At 47.1% G+C, this 17788-nt stretch overlaps 1 protein-coding gene across 1 annotated transcript; it reads left to right on the top strand.

Annotated features, from left to right (window-relative positions):
* The first annotated feature begins 7890 nt into the window (after window positions 1-7890).
* Window positions 7891-16295, top strand: LOC133150101 (uncharacterized). Its single transcript, XM_061272403.1, has one exon. The coding sequence runs from the start codon at window positions 9423-9425 to the stop codon at window positions 15303-15305; it is 5883 nt and encodes a 1960-aa protein (XP_061128387.1). The 5' UTR covers window positions 7891-9422; the 3' UTR covers window positions 15306-16295.
* Window positions 16296-17788: the final 1493 nt, after the last annotated feature.

Here is a 17788-nt window from a genome sequence, read left to right as displayed (position 1 = left end):
GGAAAATGAGAAACCTTGAGAAGGGACCACAGATAGAAGGATCCCCCTTTCAGGATCACCAGGTTGAAATGGATGCAGAGAGGGCACAAATGATACAACATGAAAATCAATGAAATAAAAAGTGGATGTCCATGTCAGAGCGGAGGGCTGCCGAAGGAGCCCTCAATTGTCCTGGCAGTGTCTTCGAGGAGGTTGAGCTGCAGTTCCCCCATCCTGAATTGGCCCACGAGAATCCAGATAGCCGCTGTCAGCATGGGTGCCACCTAACCACCTCCCCGGCCGGGGAGGGGGGAGGGAGGGGGTGGAGAGGGAGAGAAAACAAACTCCAGCCGAATCGGCCACTACAGGTTAGTTAAAGGCCATGTCATAGAAATGTGTTAAATGTTTCTACTGAGGTAGCAGTCCTAATATCCATTGGTAGGGCATTCCAAAGCTCTGGAGCCCGAATAGAAAATGCTCTAGAGCCTGCAGACATTTTCTTGGCCCTCGGTGTCGCTAAAAGGGTAGTGTTTTGCGAACAAAGGTTACGAGACGGAACATAGGGAACAACTGGGTTGACGAGATATGAAGGCGCTAAGCCATGCAGTGATTTATAGGTTAATAGAAGAACCTTGAAGTCACATCTTAAATGGACCGGGAGCCAATGTAAGTTGGCTAGTATTGGGGTAATGTGATCAAATTTTCTTGACCGAGAGAGCAGCCTTGCAGCAGCATTTTGTACTAACTGTAGACTTTTGATGCGGGACTTAGGAAGACCCGAAAATAGTACATTACAGTAGTCCAGGCGCGACGTGACGAACGCATGTATAATAGTTTCCGCATCACCGGTCGAGAGGATCGGTGGAATCTTTGCAATATTACGAAGGTGAAAAAACGCAATTCTGGTTATATTCTTGATGTGCTTTTGAAAGGAAAGAGTTTGGTCAAATATTACCCCGAGATTAGTTACCGTATCGCTTTGAGTGATAGTACGATTATCTATAGTTATAGCGGTTTCCTTGAATAAGTGTTGATAACGAGTTGGACCAATTATCAACATCTCAGTTTTATCTGGGTTAAGACGAAGGAAGTTGAGAGACATCTATTTGATCTCCGCAAGGCACGCCTCAAGATTACAACAATCCCGCGGATCTGTCATCGATAACGGCATATATAATTGGGTGTCATCCGCATAGCATTGAAAACTAATATTATATTTACGTATTATGTCCCCAAGCGGAATCATATAAATATTAAAAAGAATTGGTCCGAGAACCGATCCCTGTGGGACACCACACGTAATATTATAGAGCTCCGAGGATGCATTGCCATGGACCACTCGGTGCGTCCTGTTTGATAGATAGGAATGGAACCAGCCTAGTGCTGACCCTGAAATACCAACACAACTTTTAGGACGCCCTAATAAAATATCGAAGTCTACAGTGTCGAAGGCAGCACTAAGATCGAGTAGTAACAGTACAGACGAAGTGTTTGAATCCATAGCTATGAGGAGATCGTTAGTCACTTTAGCAAGTGTTGTCTCAGTGGATTGATTAGCTCTAAAACCAGACTGAAAAGTATCATATCGATTATTGGTAAGCAACGGTTTAATGATAGCGGTTTTAAAGGCTGTTGGCACTATCCCAGAGGAGACAGACAGATTGATTATATTTAAGACGGACGGTCCCAAAATTTGAAATACAGTCTCCTACCGGTGGGACATGCCCGGAACACCTCCCCAGGGAGGCGTACAGGAGGCATCCTGATGAGATGCCCAAGCCACCTCATCTGGCTCCTCTCAACGTGGAGGAGCAGCGACTCTACTCCGAGTCTCTCCCGGATGACCGAACTTCTCACCCTATCTCTAAGGGAGAGCCCGGACATCCTGCGGAGAAAACTCATTTCGGCCGCTTGTATCCGGGATCTCGTTCTTTCGGTCACGACCCATAGCTCGTGACCATAGGTGAGGATAGGAGCGTAAATCGACCGGTAAATTGAGAGCTTTGCCTTTTGGCTCAGCTCTCTCTTTACCACGACGGACCGGTACAAAGTCCGCATTACTGCCGACGCTGCACCGATCCGCCTGTCGATCTCGCGCTCCATCCTCCCCTCACTCGTGAACAAGACCCCAAGATACTTAAACTCCTCCACTTGGGGCAGGATCTCATCCCCAATCCGGAGAGGGCATTCCACCCTTTTCCGATCGAGGACCATGGACTCGGATTTGGAGGTGCTGACCCTCATCCCGACCGCTTCACACTCGGCTGCGAACCGCTCCAGTGAGAGCTGGAGATCACGGCCTGATGAAGCCAACAGCACCACGTCGTCTGCAAAAAGCAGCGACGCGATGCTGAGGTCCCCAAACCGGACACCCTCAACGCCTCGGCTGCGCCTAGAAATTCTGTCCATAAAAACTATGAACAGAATCGGTGACAAAGGGCAGCCTTGGCGGAGTCCAACCCTCACTGAGAACGAATCCGACTTACTGCCGGAAATGCGGACCAAACAGAGGCACTGTCCCCGATGTCCACGCGATGTTGTAGAGACGTGTCAGCCATGACAGCCCCACAACATCCAGAGCCCTTAAGAAATACGGGCGGATCTCATCCACCCCGGGGGCCCTGCCACCGAGGAGTTTTTTAACTACCTCGGTGACTTCGACCCCAGAGATTGGAGAGTCCGCCTCAGAGTCCCCAGGCCCCGCTTCCACAATGGAAGGCGTGTCGGTGGAATTGAGGAGGTCTTCGAAGTATTCTCCCCACCGACACACGACGTCCCGAGTCGAGGTCAGCAGCACGCCATCTCCTCTGACGTTGCACTGCTTCCCCCTCCTGAGACGCCGGATGGTGGACCAGAATTTCCTCGAAGCCGTCCGGAAGTCATTCTCCATGGCCTCGCCAAACACCTCCCACGTCCGGGTTTTTGCCTCAGCAACCACCGAAGCCGCGTTCTGCTTGGCCATCCGGTACCTGTCAGCTGCCTCCGGAGTCCCGCACGCCAAAACGGCCCGATAGGACTCCTTCTTCAGCTTGACGGCATCCCTTACCGCCGGTGTCCACCAGCGGGTTCGGGGATTGCCGCCACGACAGGCACCAATGACCTTACGGCCACAGCTCCGGTCGGCCGCCTCAACAATGGAGGCGCGGAACAAGGTCCACTCGGACTCAATGTCCCCCGCCTCCCCCGGGACGTGTGAATAGCTCTGCCGGAGGTGGGAGTTGAAGCTCTTCCTGACAGGGGATTCCACCAGACGTTCCCAGCAGACCTTCACAGAGCGTTTGGGTCTGCCAGGTCGGACCGGCATCTTCCTCCACCATCGGAGCCAACCCACCACCAGGTGGTGATCAGTTGACAGCTCCGCCCCTCTCTTCGCCCGAGTGTCCAAAACATGCGGCCGCAAATCCGATGACATGACTACAAAGTCGATCATCGAACTGCGGCCTAGGGTGTCCTGGTGCCAAGTGCACACATGGACACCCTTATGTTTGAACATGGTGTTCATTATAGAGAATCCGTGTCGAGCACAGAAGTCCAACAATAGAACACCGCTCGGGTTCAGATCGGGGGGGCCGTTCCTCCCAATCACGCCCTTCCAGGTCTCACTGTCATTGCCCACGTGAGCATTGAAGTCACCCAGTAGAACGATGGAGTCCCCAGAAGGAGCGCTCTCCAGCACTTCCTCCAGGGACCCCAAGAAGGGTGGGTACTCTGAGCTGCCGTTTGGTGCATAGACACAAACAACAGTCAGGACCCGTCCCCCCACCCGAAGGCGGAGGGAGGCTACCCTCTCGTTCACCGGGGTGAACCCCAATGTGCAGGCGCCCAGCCGGGGGGCAATAAGTATACTCACACCTGCTCGACGCCTCTCACCGTGGGCAACTCCAGAGTGGAAGAGTCCAGCCCCTCTCGAGAGGGCTTGAACCGGAACCCAAACTGTGCGTGGAGGCAAGTCCGACTATATCTAGTCGGAACTTTTCTGCCTCGCACACCAGCTCGGGCTCCTTTCCAGCCAGAGAGGTGACATTCCATGTCCCAAGAGCCAGCTTCTGCAGCCGGGGATCAGACCGCCAAGGTCCCTGCCTTTGGCCGCCGCCCAGCTTGCACTGCACCCGACCCCTTTGGCCCCTCCCACAGGTGGTGAGCCCATGGGAAGGGGGACCCACATTTCCTTTTCGGGCTTTGCCCGGCCGGGCCCTATGGGCGAAGGCCCGGCCACCAGACGCTCGCCTTCGAGCCCCGCCTCCAGGCCTGGCTCCAGAGGGGGGCCCCGGTGACCCGCGTCCGGGCGAGGGAAATCTGTTTCCATATATATTTATCATCATAAGGGGCTTTTTGAGCCGTGCTTTGTCTGGCCCCTCACCTAGTACCCGTTTGCCATGGGTGACCCTACCAGGAGCATGAAGCCCCAGACAACATGGCTCCTAGGATCATAGGGGCACGCAAACCCCTCCACCACGATAAGGTGACGACTCATGGAGGGGTGATCTCATCCCTAATGGATTCAATCTTTTGAGCAAAAAATTTCATGAACTCGTCAGCTGAGTGGAAGGAACTATCGGGGGTCGGCTGGCGCAGAGTCAGCTTTGCCACTGTATCAAATAGGTGTTTCGGATTGTTTTTATTGAGATTAATAACTTGCGAAAAATATCGGGTTTTTGCTAAGATAAGCGCATCTTTATATTTCAGGAGGCTATCCTGCCATGCCTGATGGAAAACCTCAAGTTTGGTTAGACGCCGTCTGCGCTCATGCTTTCTACATAATTGCTTAAGCGTACGCGTTTCATCTGTGAACCACGGAGTAGGCACTCTACGGCGAGTTTTCAGACGTAACGGCGCCACAGAGTCAATGGCATTTAACAATGTCGCATTTAATTCATTTGTAAGATTATTAATAGAGCCGGTGTATGCGAGAAATATAGCGGTTGCCGGCGACAGTATCTCAGATAGCGCAGTTGCAGTCATGGAGTTGAAATGACGGCTCCTATAATGCTGATTGCTCTCTTGTCTTTGACAAGGAACTAGAATTTCAAACTTTATTAAGTAATGATCAGACAAAACAGTAGTGTATGGCAGTACTGCTATATTTGAGGTTGCAAGTCCTCGGGATAATACCAGATCTATGGTATTTCCATTCTTATGCGTTGCTGCCTGTACGGCTTGCGTAAAACCAAACGTATCAGTTAAAGTCTGAAACGCCGAAGTGGCTCTGACGGTAAATTCATGTGGATGTCGAAATCGCCCATGATAATTATTAGGGGTGTAACGATTCATCGATACACATCGATTAATCGATATACCGTTTTTTTCCGTGTATAGTGCGCAAAATTTAACTAATTTATTGTCCTAAAATCTGGGGTGCGCATTATACATGGGTACAAAAAAAAATTTTAATTTTTTTTTTAATTTTTTTTTTTTTTTTTTAAAGTCCCAATGATCGTCACACACGCAGGGAGGCAATGGGTCCCATTTTATAGTCTTTGGTATGGTCTTAACTAGGCAGGATGTAATTTTTTTTGTTGGCGTTGATTTCTCCGACTGCCCGTAAACGCACCACCGCGCACGGGAAAGAGGCGGCTCTGTATGGGAGAGACGTTGAAGAGGAATAAAAACACCCTTGGAAACCAAAACTTGCCCCTCGTCGTGACTCGGAGCCGCAACAAATGTTTCGGATTTGTGTAGGGTACATTGTGACAGACGGCAAACTAGCAGGTGATCGAGCGATCGTCTGATACAAGAGCATTGCGGTCGTATGGAGCGTGTTTGAAATGAACAGCAGAGAAGAAAGGAACAAGGCAAAGTGTTGTGAAATAAAATATTACCTGTAATACGGATTTAGGTAGAAAACTGAACTCTCGCTCTTTATATAGCTGACGTGTCTTGCGCATCCGTTCTGCGCATCTGTAATGGCGGCCTCCGTATGATATCCGGTTTGCGTGTGTGCGAGAGCGAGAGAGAGCGAGGGAGAGAGTGCGAGAGAGAACGCTCAACCGTAGCGCGCCGCCGACCGCCCAACTGCACCGCGCTGGTCGATTAGTGTGACAGAGCCGTCGCTGAAATTTAGAAGATATTTTTAAAGTCCTGATGTACTTTCTAAAATTTAAGTGGACCTCAGTGCGCACTGCGCAGGGAGCTTAATTTGGTGCGGTCGCGCAACCGCAGCGCGCCGGGCGCTCACTGTCACATTGCTTAAAGAGCGCCTTTGTGTTTTAGTCTTAACACCAAAGGAACAAGGCAAAGTGTTGTGAAATAAAATATTACCTGTAATACGCATTTTGTTATTTGCTGATTGAAACTGCTAATTAAACTGTGAATTGAAACTAATAGGAAGAAAACAACTCTCGCTCTTTATATAGCTGACGTGTCTTGCGCATCCGTTCTGTGCATTTTATTTCACAACACTTTGCCTTGTTCCTTTCTTCTCTGCTGTTCACTTCAAACACGCTCCATGCGACCGCAATGCTCTCGTATCAGACAAGGCTTGCTCGATCACCTGCTCGTTTGCTGTCTCACAATGTACCCTGCACAAATCCGAAACATTTGTTGCGGCTCCGAGTCACGACGAGGGGCAAGTTTTGGTTTCCAAGGGTGTTTTTATTCCTCTTCAACGTCTCTCCCATACAGAGCCGCCTCTTTCCCGTGCGCGGTGGTGCGTTTACGGGCAGTCGGAGAACTCAACGCCAACAAAAAAAACTACATCCAGCCTAGTTAAGACCATACCAAAGACTATAAAAATGGGACCCATTGCCTCCCTGCGTGTGTGACGATCATTGGGACTTAAAAAAAAAAAAAAAAAAAAATTTTTTTAAAAATTCATAAAAATTGGGTGCGTAATATACATGGGTACAAGCTTTTTCCCAGCATCAGCATGCCATTTTTAGGGGTGCGTACTATACATGGGGGCGCACTATACACGGAAAAAAACGGTAATGCTCTACGATTTATTGGCATCGATGCTAACGTAAACATCGATTTATATCGCCGTGTTTGACCTCGGACATTAGACGCGACTTTATTTTGAAATCCAGTTCATTGTTGCTCGCTTCCTCTTTCCGGGAGCAGTGCGCGCGACGTTGTTGTGTTGTGAGCAGAGCAGGCACGTGAAAGGGGAGTCGACAACTAGTACGCGGCTCCTGGGCTGGTGCTATGGCTAGTGTCCAAAAAGACGAGGAAATTCACTCCCCTTTAGGCTTCAAGTCATTCGTTTGGAAGCACTCTGGATTGCAAAGAAAAGATGGCTCAACGGACAAGACACGTGCAGTTTGTAAATCCTGCCATGCGGTGATCAAATACCTTTTTTTCCGTGTATAGTGCGCCCCCATGTATAGTACGCACCCTAAAAATGGCATGCTGATGCTGGAAAAAAGCTTGTACCCATGTATAATACGCACCCAATATTTATGAATTTTTAAAAATTTTTTATTATTTTTTTTTTTTTAAGTCCCAAAGATCGTCACACACGCAGGGAGGCAATGGGTCCCATTTTTATAGTCTTTGGTATGGTCTTAACTAGGCTGGATGTCATTTTTTTTGTTGGCGTTGATTTCTCCGACTGCCCCTAAACGCACCACCGCGCTCCGTGCGCGCACGGGAAAGAGGCGGCTCTGTATGGGAGAGACGTTGAAGAGGAATAAAAACACCCTTGGAAACCAAAACTTGCCCCTCGTCGTGACTCGTAGCCGCAACAAATGTTTCGGATTTGTGTAGGGTACATTGTGACAGACGGCAAACTAGCAGGTGATCGAGCGAGCGTCTGATACAAGAGCATTGCGGTCGTATGGAGCGTGTTTGAAATGAACAGCAGAGACGAAAGGAACAAGGCAAAGTGTTGTAAAATAAAATATTACCTGTAATACGCATTTTGTTATTTGCTGATTGAAACTGCTAATTAAACTGTGAATTGAAACTAATAGGTGGAGAACTGAACTCTCGCTCTTTATATAGCTGACGTGTCTTGCGCAACCGTTCTGCGCATCTGTAATGGCGGCCTCCGTATGACGTCCGGTCCGCGATGGAGATTAAAAAACAAACAATATTTGACAATAACACACCATCGAGGATTGCACCATCGCATCAAACGATGTGTCGTCAATTATGTGTAGCCCGGTGAAATAAGTAGATTACCAGACTAATAGTTTATTTAATTATTTCTGTTACAGTAATTGTCATAATATTCATTATTATGATAGTATATAAATCCTATTTGTTATTTAAATATAGGTCACCCAAACTTAAAAGCAAACTGCCTGTTTACGCAAGTTAGGTTGTGTTTGTGTTCATGCCATTTCATTGGTCAATTAAACAAATTGGCATTGCATAGTCGAATGTGATTGGCTGTTGTTGGAGAGAGGTTTTTTCCCCCCCGGGAAAAAGAAAGGAGGAGGAGTGAGAAAAAGACTGAGCGGAACGGACGTATGCGGTATCCTTCCGAAGGAATTGACGGTGTTGTTGGTCAATAATTGGCTAAGACTACAGCGGTATGTGTGAAGATACGTACTGACTCTCTTAGTTTTGCCGAGTCGGGAAAGTTTTGTTTGTAGCAAGAGGAGCGAGCTTGGAACCGGAACTTAGCAAGGCCGTAGCAACCGCGGTTAACGTCTGAGCTACGTTGCCATCTCGTTGCCACGCACTCAAGCTACTCGACGACCGAGACCATCTCGTTGCCACGCACTCAAGCTACCCGACGACAGAGACCATATCTTGCCACGCACCCAAGCTACGGACAACCGAGACTGTTTATTGCCACGTACTCAAGCTGCAAAAAACCGACGAGGAATTTTAGCTTTGCTGAGTAGTGAGCAAGGCGGGGAACAGGCCTGCAACGGGGTGGTGCGGACTGAGTCGTGAGTACGGAGTGTGCGTGTGTGTGTGAGTGGGCCCACTACACTAAAATTCTGAGCGTGTGTGTATCCGTGTGAGCGTGTGAAAAGAAGTTTGTCTTTTGCCATTGTTCTATGTGGATTTATTTTCGTTTGTGTATTAAAATATGGCTCGTTCTAATTTCGCCAATACGTTATAGTTGCTCTGGGTCTCATTTTAGCTAGTGTTTGGTTGGTTGGTAGTTTTCACCGACCTCACTTAATTAGGTGAACCTTCGTGGTATCCACCTGAGGGCAAACCGGACCCAAGCACCCACCATTCTCTGGTAAGTTCTACACTGAGTGGTTTAAAAGGGTGCTACATAAAATGGAGGCACCGCTGGGATAATTTAGCTCTAAAATAGTTATAAAATAGCACTACATTTAACTAAATTTAGTTTGACCCAGAGAAGTGTAGGTTTAATAGTAATAAGAAAATAAAATAATTCTGTATTCTTTACCCTTAAGTTAGAGTCACCTTAACGAAGCCTTAGTTTTCCCCTTGAAATTTAAATGCTACTTGTAAAAACTAAAGCCTGTCAAATTTAGTCCTGACAAGTGATCCAAGTAACTGCACAACCAGGGGAGATGGCTCAGCTGAAGAACTGGTGTATTGGAGAAGGCATAGACCTGGCCAACGCTTTGCTGTTGAAAGACGTTCCTGCAGAGGCTGAAACAAATACCATTGAAGAAACATTGCAGACAATCAAAGCACTTGGAAGAGTCAAAGTGAGAGGAAGGATGTTTGACCCACATTCTCAAAGCCTAACTGTGCTGTGTGAGTGCAAAGAGAAGGTCAATACCAGCGCAATTCCTGTTGATGTATTTCCCGAATGTTCTGTTGGGCCATGGAGGATCTTTGTAGTTTCTGCACTAGAGAATGAGGCAGCCAGTGATGGTCCAAGTGTGCCACAAACCCATCCTAGTTTGATTCCACCACTGCAAGCGTCCTCTCCTGAGGCTATCATCAAAGCTGTTGGTGAAATCTTGAAACAGACACAACAGCCCACCAGCAGTGACATCAGCCCATTCAGGAGACTGCGGACCTTCTCAGGGGTTACGCCCACACCATCGGGAGAAGAACAGTTAGAAAATTGGATTGAACAAGCCAGACTCATGATTGAGGAATGTGAACGTCCGGAAAGAGAAAAGAGGATGAGGATTATGGAAAGTGTAAAAGGTCCTGCGCTAGAGGTCCTGCAAGCTGTCCGGTTCAATGACCCCAGCGCAACGTCCACTGAATTCCTGGACATCCTCGAAAATACATTTGGTACACCAGAGAGCGGAGAAGAACTTTATTTTACCTACAGAATGCTGTGCCAACACCCAAGTGAGAAACTATCCGAGTTTTTGAGGCGCATGGAGCGCGTCCTGAATAAAGTCGTCCAAAAAGGGGGCATAAGGGTAGATCACACAGATCGCGCTCGCATCGACCAGCTCATCAAAGGAGCCAGCAGATCTGATTTTATGATCCTGAACCTCCGACTGAGAGAACGACGTGATAATCCGCCCACTTTCCTGCAGCTACTCACTGAGATACGTCAGGAAGAGGAGCATGAAGCTTCACGCCGCAGACTACAACCGTCCAAAGCAGTTTATGCAAAAAGTGCCATGTTAACCTCAGACACTGAGATCACAGGGTTAAAGGCAGAAATAGACCAACTCAAAACGCAAGTATGTGAGCTCACTACGTCCTCATCAATGCCATGTGGGAATATGACAAGTTTTTTCCCGTCTGTCGATATAAAATCAGAGAGCTCAGAAGATAAAAACGTACAAGCCCTAAAGAAAGAGGTGGTAAAGCTCAGAAAACAAGTCTCAGCAATGTCAATTAAGCCCAAGTACAGTTCCGCCTCTGAGAACCGTCAAAGAGAAACTCCGTCTAAGCCCCAGCAGCAAAGAACTTTCACTTCCAGAAACTCAAGTGATTTCTTTTGTTACCGGTGTGGCGAAGATGGGCACATTGCAACTAAATGTATTGCTCCAGAGAACTACCCCAAAGTAATACAGAAACTCCTACAAGCTCAAAGAAAGTCCACGCAAGGTCAAAGACCTGAAGAGGCAAGAGAAAATAATACAAATGCAAATGTGAAGAGGAGTTCTGTCCACATGCAGACCTACAGTTTGCCAGAAGGTCTCGTTGGACCTCCTTCTACTGCCCAAGTAACTATTAATGGCAACCCCTGCACGGCACTCATGGATAGCGGCTCCCAAGTTACCATCATTTTTGACAGCTGGTACAGTGAAAATCTGTCACATATCCCGCTGAACCCGGTGACTGGTCTGTCCATATGGGGCCTGAGTGACTCAAAAGATAGTTACCCCTATAAAGGCTATGTCCAAGTTGAGTTGGAGCTGCCAGACAAGTCAAAATGGAACAAAGCCAAGGCTGTGTCTGTTCTGGCTTTGGTGTGTCCTGACCCTCGTTGTTCCGAGACAATACCCGTTCTTATTGGCACCAATGTCAAGGGTGTTCGGCCTTTTCAGTCAAACTCTACTCAGAAAGTCCGGGAAAATGTAAAGTCCGTTAAAGTTCAAGTGCACAAAGAAAACTACTCACCTTCTTCTGAAAAAGAAAGTCCCGAAGACGACACCAACTTACCTGTTGCTGATGTAAAATGGGCAGGTCCTGGTCCTCTCATCATAGCCCCTGGCACAGAACACATTGCCATTTGTCGAGTCAAAGAAAGGAAAACCCTTGGAGACAGTATACTCCTCACTGAACGTGCTCACTCACCTTCTCTTCCTCCAAGTGTCCTAGTCCAACCAACGGTGTTATTCTCTAAGATGTTAGACCCCAACAAGTTTCTGGTGCTTCTGCGAAATGAGTCTCTAAAGTCAACTGCTATCCCTATGGGGACTGTGATTGCACATTTGCATGTCGCTGATGTTGTGACTGATACACCAAGCTCCCATGCCAATATTGTTCCAGCTATGGACCCCTGCGTGTTTAACTTTGGTGATTCAGACATCAGCGAAGAATGGAAAGAAAGACTCAGTACAAAGCTAGCTCAGCATCCCAATGTGTTTTCTACAGAGGAGTGGGATGTGGGTTTGGCAAGAGGAGTAGTGCATAACATACGGGTAAACAATAACACTCCTTTCAGAGAACGGTCTCGGCGCATTGCGCCTGCTGACTTGGATGATCTCCGGCGTCATCTACAAGGTCTGCTGGCTGCTGGAATCATAAAGGAATCAAGGAGTCCATACGCATCCCCGATTGTCCTGGCACGTAAAAAGAATGGCCAACTTCGCATGTGTGTCGACTACCGCACCTTGAACCGCAGAACCATTCCCGATCAGTATGCCGTGCCTCGCATTGACGACGCCCTTGACTGTTTGTCCGGCAGCAAGTGGTTTTCGGTGTTGGATTTGCGCAGCGGCTACTACCAAATCCCAATGGCCGACGAGGACAAAGAAAAAACAGCATTTATATGTCCTCTGGGTTTTTTTCAGTTTGAGCGGATGCCACAGGGAATTACTGGTGCCCCTGCAACGTTCCAGAGACTGATGGAGAAGACTGTTGGGGACATGCACATGCTAGAAGTTATTGTTTATCTGGACGACCTGATTGTGTTTGGCAAAACATTAGAGGAACACGAACAAAGACTTCTCAAAGTCATTAACCGCCTTGAAGAAGCTGGGCTCAAGCTGTCTCTGGATAAGTGTCAGTTTTGTCGCCCTCAAGTGAACTATGTTGGGCACATCGTCTCAGAGCATGGAATTGCCACAGACCCCGCCAAAGTTGAATCTGTGACCAAGTGGACGCAACCTACAGACCTCACATCTCTCCAGTCTTTCTTGGGGTTTTGTGGTTATTACCGTAGATTCATCAAAAACTTTTCCATCATCGTTCGTCCGTTAACCGAGCTATGCAAGGGTTATCCTCCAACACAAAAGAAGACAAAATCAAATCCTTCACCAGACAAGAACTATTACAAAAAAGAAGAGCCTTTCGGTGATCGGTGGGACAAGTCCTGTTCAGAGGCTTTCCAAAGGATCATCCACTGCCTCACAAGTGCTCCTGTGCTGGCATTCGCTGACCCGACCAAACCTTACATGCTTCACATCGATGCAAGTTATCAAGGTTTGGGTGCCGTTCTAAATCAGGAGTACCCAGAAGGGTTAAGACCAGTCGCTTTCGCCAGCCGCAAGCTAAGTACATCTGAAAAGAACTATCCAGTACACCAGCTGGAGTTTTTGGCACTCAAGTGGGCTGTAGTCGACAAATTCCACGATTATTTATATGGAGCTCAGTTTACTGTGAGAACAGACAACAACCCGCTCACCTACATTCTCACGACTGCCAAACTCAACGCAACAGGACATCGTTGGCTCTCCGCCTTGTCCACTTACAATTTTACCCTGCAGTATAGACCAGGCCGGAACAATATAGATGCTGATTCACTCTCGCGAAACCCCGTTTCCGATACCAAACAAGAATGGCAAAGTGTGTCTCTGGAGTGTGTCAAAGCTCTCTGCCAACAAATTACTTGCAGAGAAACCCATAAAGAGCCCACAACCGTCGCAGAATCGCTCGGAGTGTCCCCAGACGCCATTCCTGAGTCCTTCGTCTACCCAGTTCGGCTGGATCTTGGTTCATTAACACAGTTCAGTCGTAAAGATCTCATCCAAGCTCAAGACCGTGACCCTAATATTGCCCCAGTCAAACAGTCACTGAGTGGTGGTACACCATTTGCCACTTTTGAAAACCCGATTTCCACACTGTTGAATAAAGAAGCAAGCAAGCTTATAATAAGAGAAAACCTGCTCTACAGAAATGTGCAAAGAAATGGGTCCCCAGTGCACCAGCTAGTTCTACCCAAAGAGTATGTCACCATGGTTCTGAAATCCCTACACGATGAGTCTGGTCACCTAGGCATAGACAAGACACTTGAACTTATCAGAGATCGATTTTACTGGCCCAAGATGGGTGCCGAAGTGGAGCAGTATGTAAAAAACTGTGGCCATTGCATCACCCGCAAAGCCCTGCCCCAAAAAGCTGCTCCTTTGAATCAGATAACCAGCCAAGGGCCTTTAGACCTCGTGTGTATCGATTTCCTGTCACTTGAACCAGACTCTCAAGGTTATGCTAACATCCTGGTAGTGACTGATCATTTTACCCGCTACGCTCAAGCCTTTCCAGCCAAAGACCAGAAAGCCATGACTGTAGCCAAGATTCTGTGTGAACGGTTCTTTGTACATTATGGTCTCCCTGCCCGCATACATTCCGACCAAGGGCGGGATTTTGAAAGCAAGTTGATCCAAGATCTCCTGAGGATGTTAGGCATTCGAAAATCCAGAACATCTCCTTACCATCCTCAGGGGGATCCTCAACCAGAAAGATTCAACCGTACACTTTTGTCAATGCTAGGCACTCTTGATACCAAGCAGAAGCAAAAGTGGAGTCAAAAGATCAGTCAACTGGTTCACGCCTACAATTGTTCACAGAATGAAGCCACTGGTTACTCACCCTATCTGTTGATGTTTGGCCGAGAAGCTCGTCTACCAGTTGATGTTTGTTTTGACGTGGCCGATACCAGTCCAAAAGGCAAGTCCTATCACCAGTATGTAGCCAATCTCAAGAGGGACCTCCAAAGAGCCTACACACTAGCTACAGAGACATCGGACAAAAACCACCAAAGAAACAAGAGAGCACATGACAAGCATGTCAAAGAACAAGTTCTGGACAAAGGTGACCGAGTTCTGATGAGAAATTTTGGAGTTCAAGGCAAACAAAAACTGAGATTTAAATGGAGACCCTCACCGTATGTGGTGGTGGAAAAACTGTCGAACCTACCAGTCTACAAGATTAAGCCGGAGAGAGGCATGGGAGTGGAGAAGACCATCCATCGTAATCATCTGTTACCCATCGGTTACCTCGTGAGACTCCCTGTGGACAAGGGTGATGAGCAGCCACAACGGAGGCATGTAACCAGATCCCAACAAAAGACAAAAGAACAGCCACAGTCACCCAACCACGAGGAAGGACTGTCCTCTGAGTCTGATTACGAGGAGGAACAGTGGTCAAACTACTGGAAGATTGACTGGGACAAGTTACCGACACCTCCCGAGTTGCCAATAAGCCAATCTCTACCAGTCTACGACATGCCAAGACCAGCTCAAGACGAGGCTGATGCACAGTCAATTGTCAGTGAGAGTCTAAGCCTGCCTCCCAATGCTGACCCAGAAGTCAACGATTTAGAGGGGGAAACAGAGCTCAACTCAAGTCAGAGAACTGAAGGGGAAATTCAGAAAGTGGAACGTTCTAAGAGAGTCACTCGTCCAGTGGTCAGGCTGAGTTATGATGAACTTGGAGAACCCTGTGACCATCCAGTTATTGTTTTAAGCCATGGAGTGTTGGTGGGAAGTGGGCTTTACAGCAACTCCAGAAGAAGCTCATGTCAAACCCTCTGGTGCCACCCCCTGGCGTTGTGTTTCACTTGTTCAAATTCGGCCTTTTCCCTTTAAACTTGCAGACTATATTATATCTGTAAGTCCTTTTTTGATGAGGACATCAAAACCTTTTAGAAGGGGGAGAGTGTAGCCCGGTGAAATAAGTAGATTACCAGACTAATAGTTTATTTAATTATTTCTGTTACAGTAATTGTCATAATATTCATTATTATGATAGTATATAAATCCTATTTGTTATTTAAATATAGGTCACCCAAACTTAAAAGCAAACTGCCTGTTTACGCAAGTTAGGTTGTGTTTGTGTTCATGCCATTTCATTGGTCAATTAAACAAATTGGCATTGCATAGTCGAATGTGATTGGCTGTTGTTGGAGAGAGGTTTTTTCCCCCCCGGGAAAAAGAAAGGAGGAGGAGTGAGAAAAAGACTGAGCGGAACGGACGTATGCGGTATCCTTCCGAAGGAATTGACGGTGTTGTTGGTCAATAATTGGCTAAGACTACAGCGGTATGTGTGAAGATACGTACTGACTCTCTTAGTTTTGCCGAGTCGGGAAAGTTTTGTTTGTAGCAAGAGGAGCGAGCTTGGAACCGGAACTTAGCAAGGCCGTAGCAACCGCGGTTAACGTCTGAGCTACGTTGCCATCTCGTTGCCACGCACTCAAGCTACTCGACGACCGAGACCATCTCGTTGCCACGCACTCAAGCTACCCGACGACAGAGACCATATCTTGCCACGCACCCAAGCTACGGACAACCGAGACTGTTTATTGCCACGTACTCAAGCTGCAAAAAACCGACGAGGAATTTTAGCTTTGCTGAGTAGTGAGCAAGGCGGGGAACAGGCCTGCAACGGGGTGGTGCGGACTGAGTCGTGAGTACGGAGTGTGCGTGTGTGTGTGAGTGGGCCCACTACACTAAAATTCTGAGCGTGTGTGTATCCGTGTGAGCGTGTGAAAAGAAGTTTGTCTTTTGCCATTGTTCTATGTGGATTTATTTTCGTTTGTGTATTAAAATATGGCTCGTTCTAATTTCGCCAATACGTTATAGTTGCTCTGGGTCTCATTTTAGCTAGTGTTTGGTTGGTTGGTAGTTTTCACCGACCTCACTTAATTAGGTGAACCTTCGTGGTATCCACCTGAGGGCAAACCGGACCCAAGCACCCACCATTCTCTGGTAAGTTCTACACTGAGTGGTTTAAAAGGGTGCTACATATGAATTTTACTAAGTGTGTTGGGCAGGATGGCTGAATGCGATGCGCGATTGACAACAAACAAGTTTTATTTCGGGGGAGATTTGTCATGTCTCGTCCCCAGTTTTGCTATGTGTCTAGGTTGCCATAGTTTCTGTTCGCGTCACCCCTCTCTTCCTGTGTCGATGTAACGTGTTTTGTATTTAAGTCCTGTCTGCCCCTCGCTCACCGTTGGATCATTGCATGTGTTACTGTCATTCTGTTCCTGTCTTTGGTAATGTCACCCTGTCTTTTTGTTCCACGACTTTGTCGGTCAGTCCTGTTGTTGGTTTTGTTGTACCATGACTTTCTTTAAAAAAAAAAAAAAAAAAGAAAATTTAAAAAAAAAAATTAAATTTTTTTTTGTACCCATGTATAATACGCACCCCAGATTTTAGGACAATAAATTAGTTAAATATTGCGCACTATACACGGAAAAAAACGGTATTCAGGGACCACAAATCTCGCCGCACATTTAAAGTAAAAACACGACATCAAAGTTCAGTGTTAAAATAAGCACTTTGTATACTACAATACTCTTGTAATTTCCTAAATAAAGAGTTTGCAGTACCTTGTTGATTTTGCGTATGAATTGTTATAAATCAGGATATTGTTCTATATTTTTTATTAAAAAAGAAAAATATCGATCGTAGAGCACTATATCGTGATATATCGTGAATGAATCGCAGCAGGCTTTAAGATATCGGCAAATATCGTATCGTAGTTCTTTGTATCGATATGATATCATATCGTGAAAAAACCCGCGATTTACACCCCTAATAATTATATTATCCGCATTGGTTACTAGATCAGCCACAAATTCTGAAAATTCATCCAGGAAGCCAGAGTAAGCCCCGGGTGGACGGTAAATAACAGCAAGATAAAATGACGGTAAAGCGGTGGATCGGACAGTGAGAACCTCAAATTTTTTAAATACGTTGATCAAACGAGGCCTTAAACTAAGCTCGGAATTCGAGATGAGGGCGACACCCCCACCCTTTTTTCGAGGATGCGCCACATGCAAGCTCACAAAATTTGGAGGCGAAGCCTCATTAAGCGGCATCAGTTCATTAGGTTTTAACCAGGTCTCGCAGAGACCAAAAACGTTTAGATTATGTTCTGTGATGAGACCATTAACGAGAATGGCTTTCGTATGAAGCGATCTAATATTCATAAAACCAAGTTTAAGTGTAATTGGTCGATCCGGGTGCGTATCTATCGAAGGATATCAGGGCTGTTGACTCGGTCGGATTTTTGCACCGAGTCCGAGTCCGGCCTCTTGGCCATGAGTCCGAGTCCGGCTGTCCAT

Source organism: Syngnathus typhle, linkage group LG2 (assembly GCF_033458585.1).
Source record: "Syngnathus typhle isolate RoL2023-S1 ecotype Sweden linkage group LG2, RoL_Styp_1.0, whole genome shotgun sequence".
Classification (NCBI taxonomy): Eukaryota; Metazoa; Chordata; class Actinopteri; order Syngnathiformes; family Syngnathidae; genus Syngnathus; species Syngnathus typhle.
This window is presented reverse-complemented; position numbering and strand designations above follow the sequence as displayed.

Coding starts and splice junctions, on each gene's coding strand:
- LOC133150101 (XM_061272403.1), top strand. CDS start 9,423: ATGGCTCAGCTGAAGAACTGGTGTATTGGAGAAGGCATAGACCTGGCC.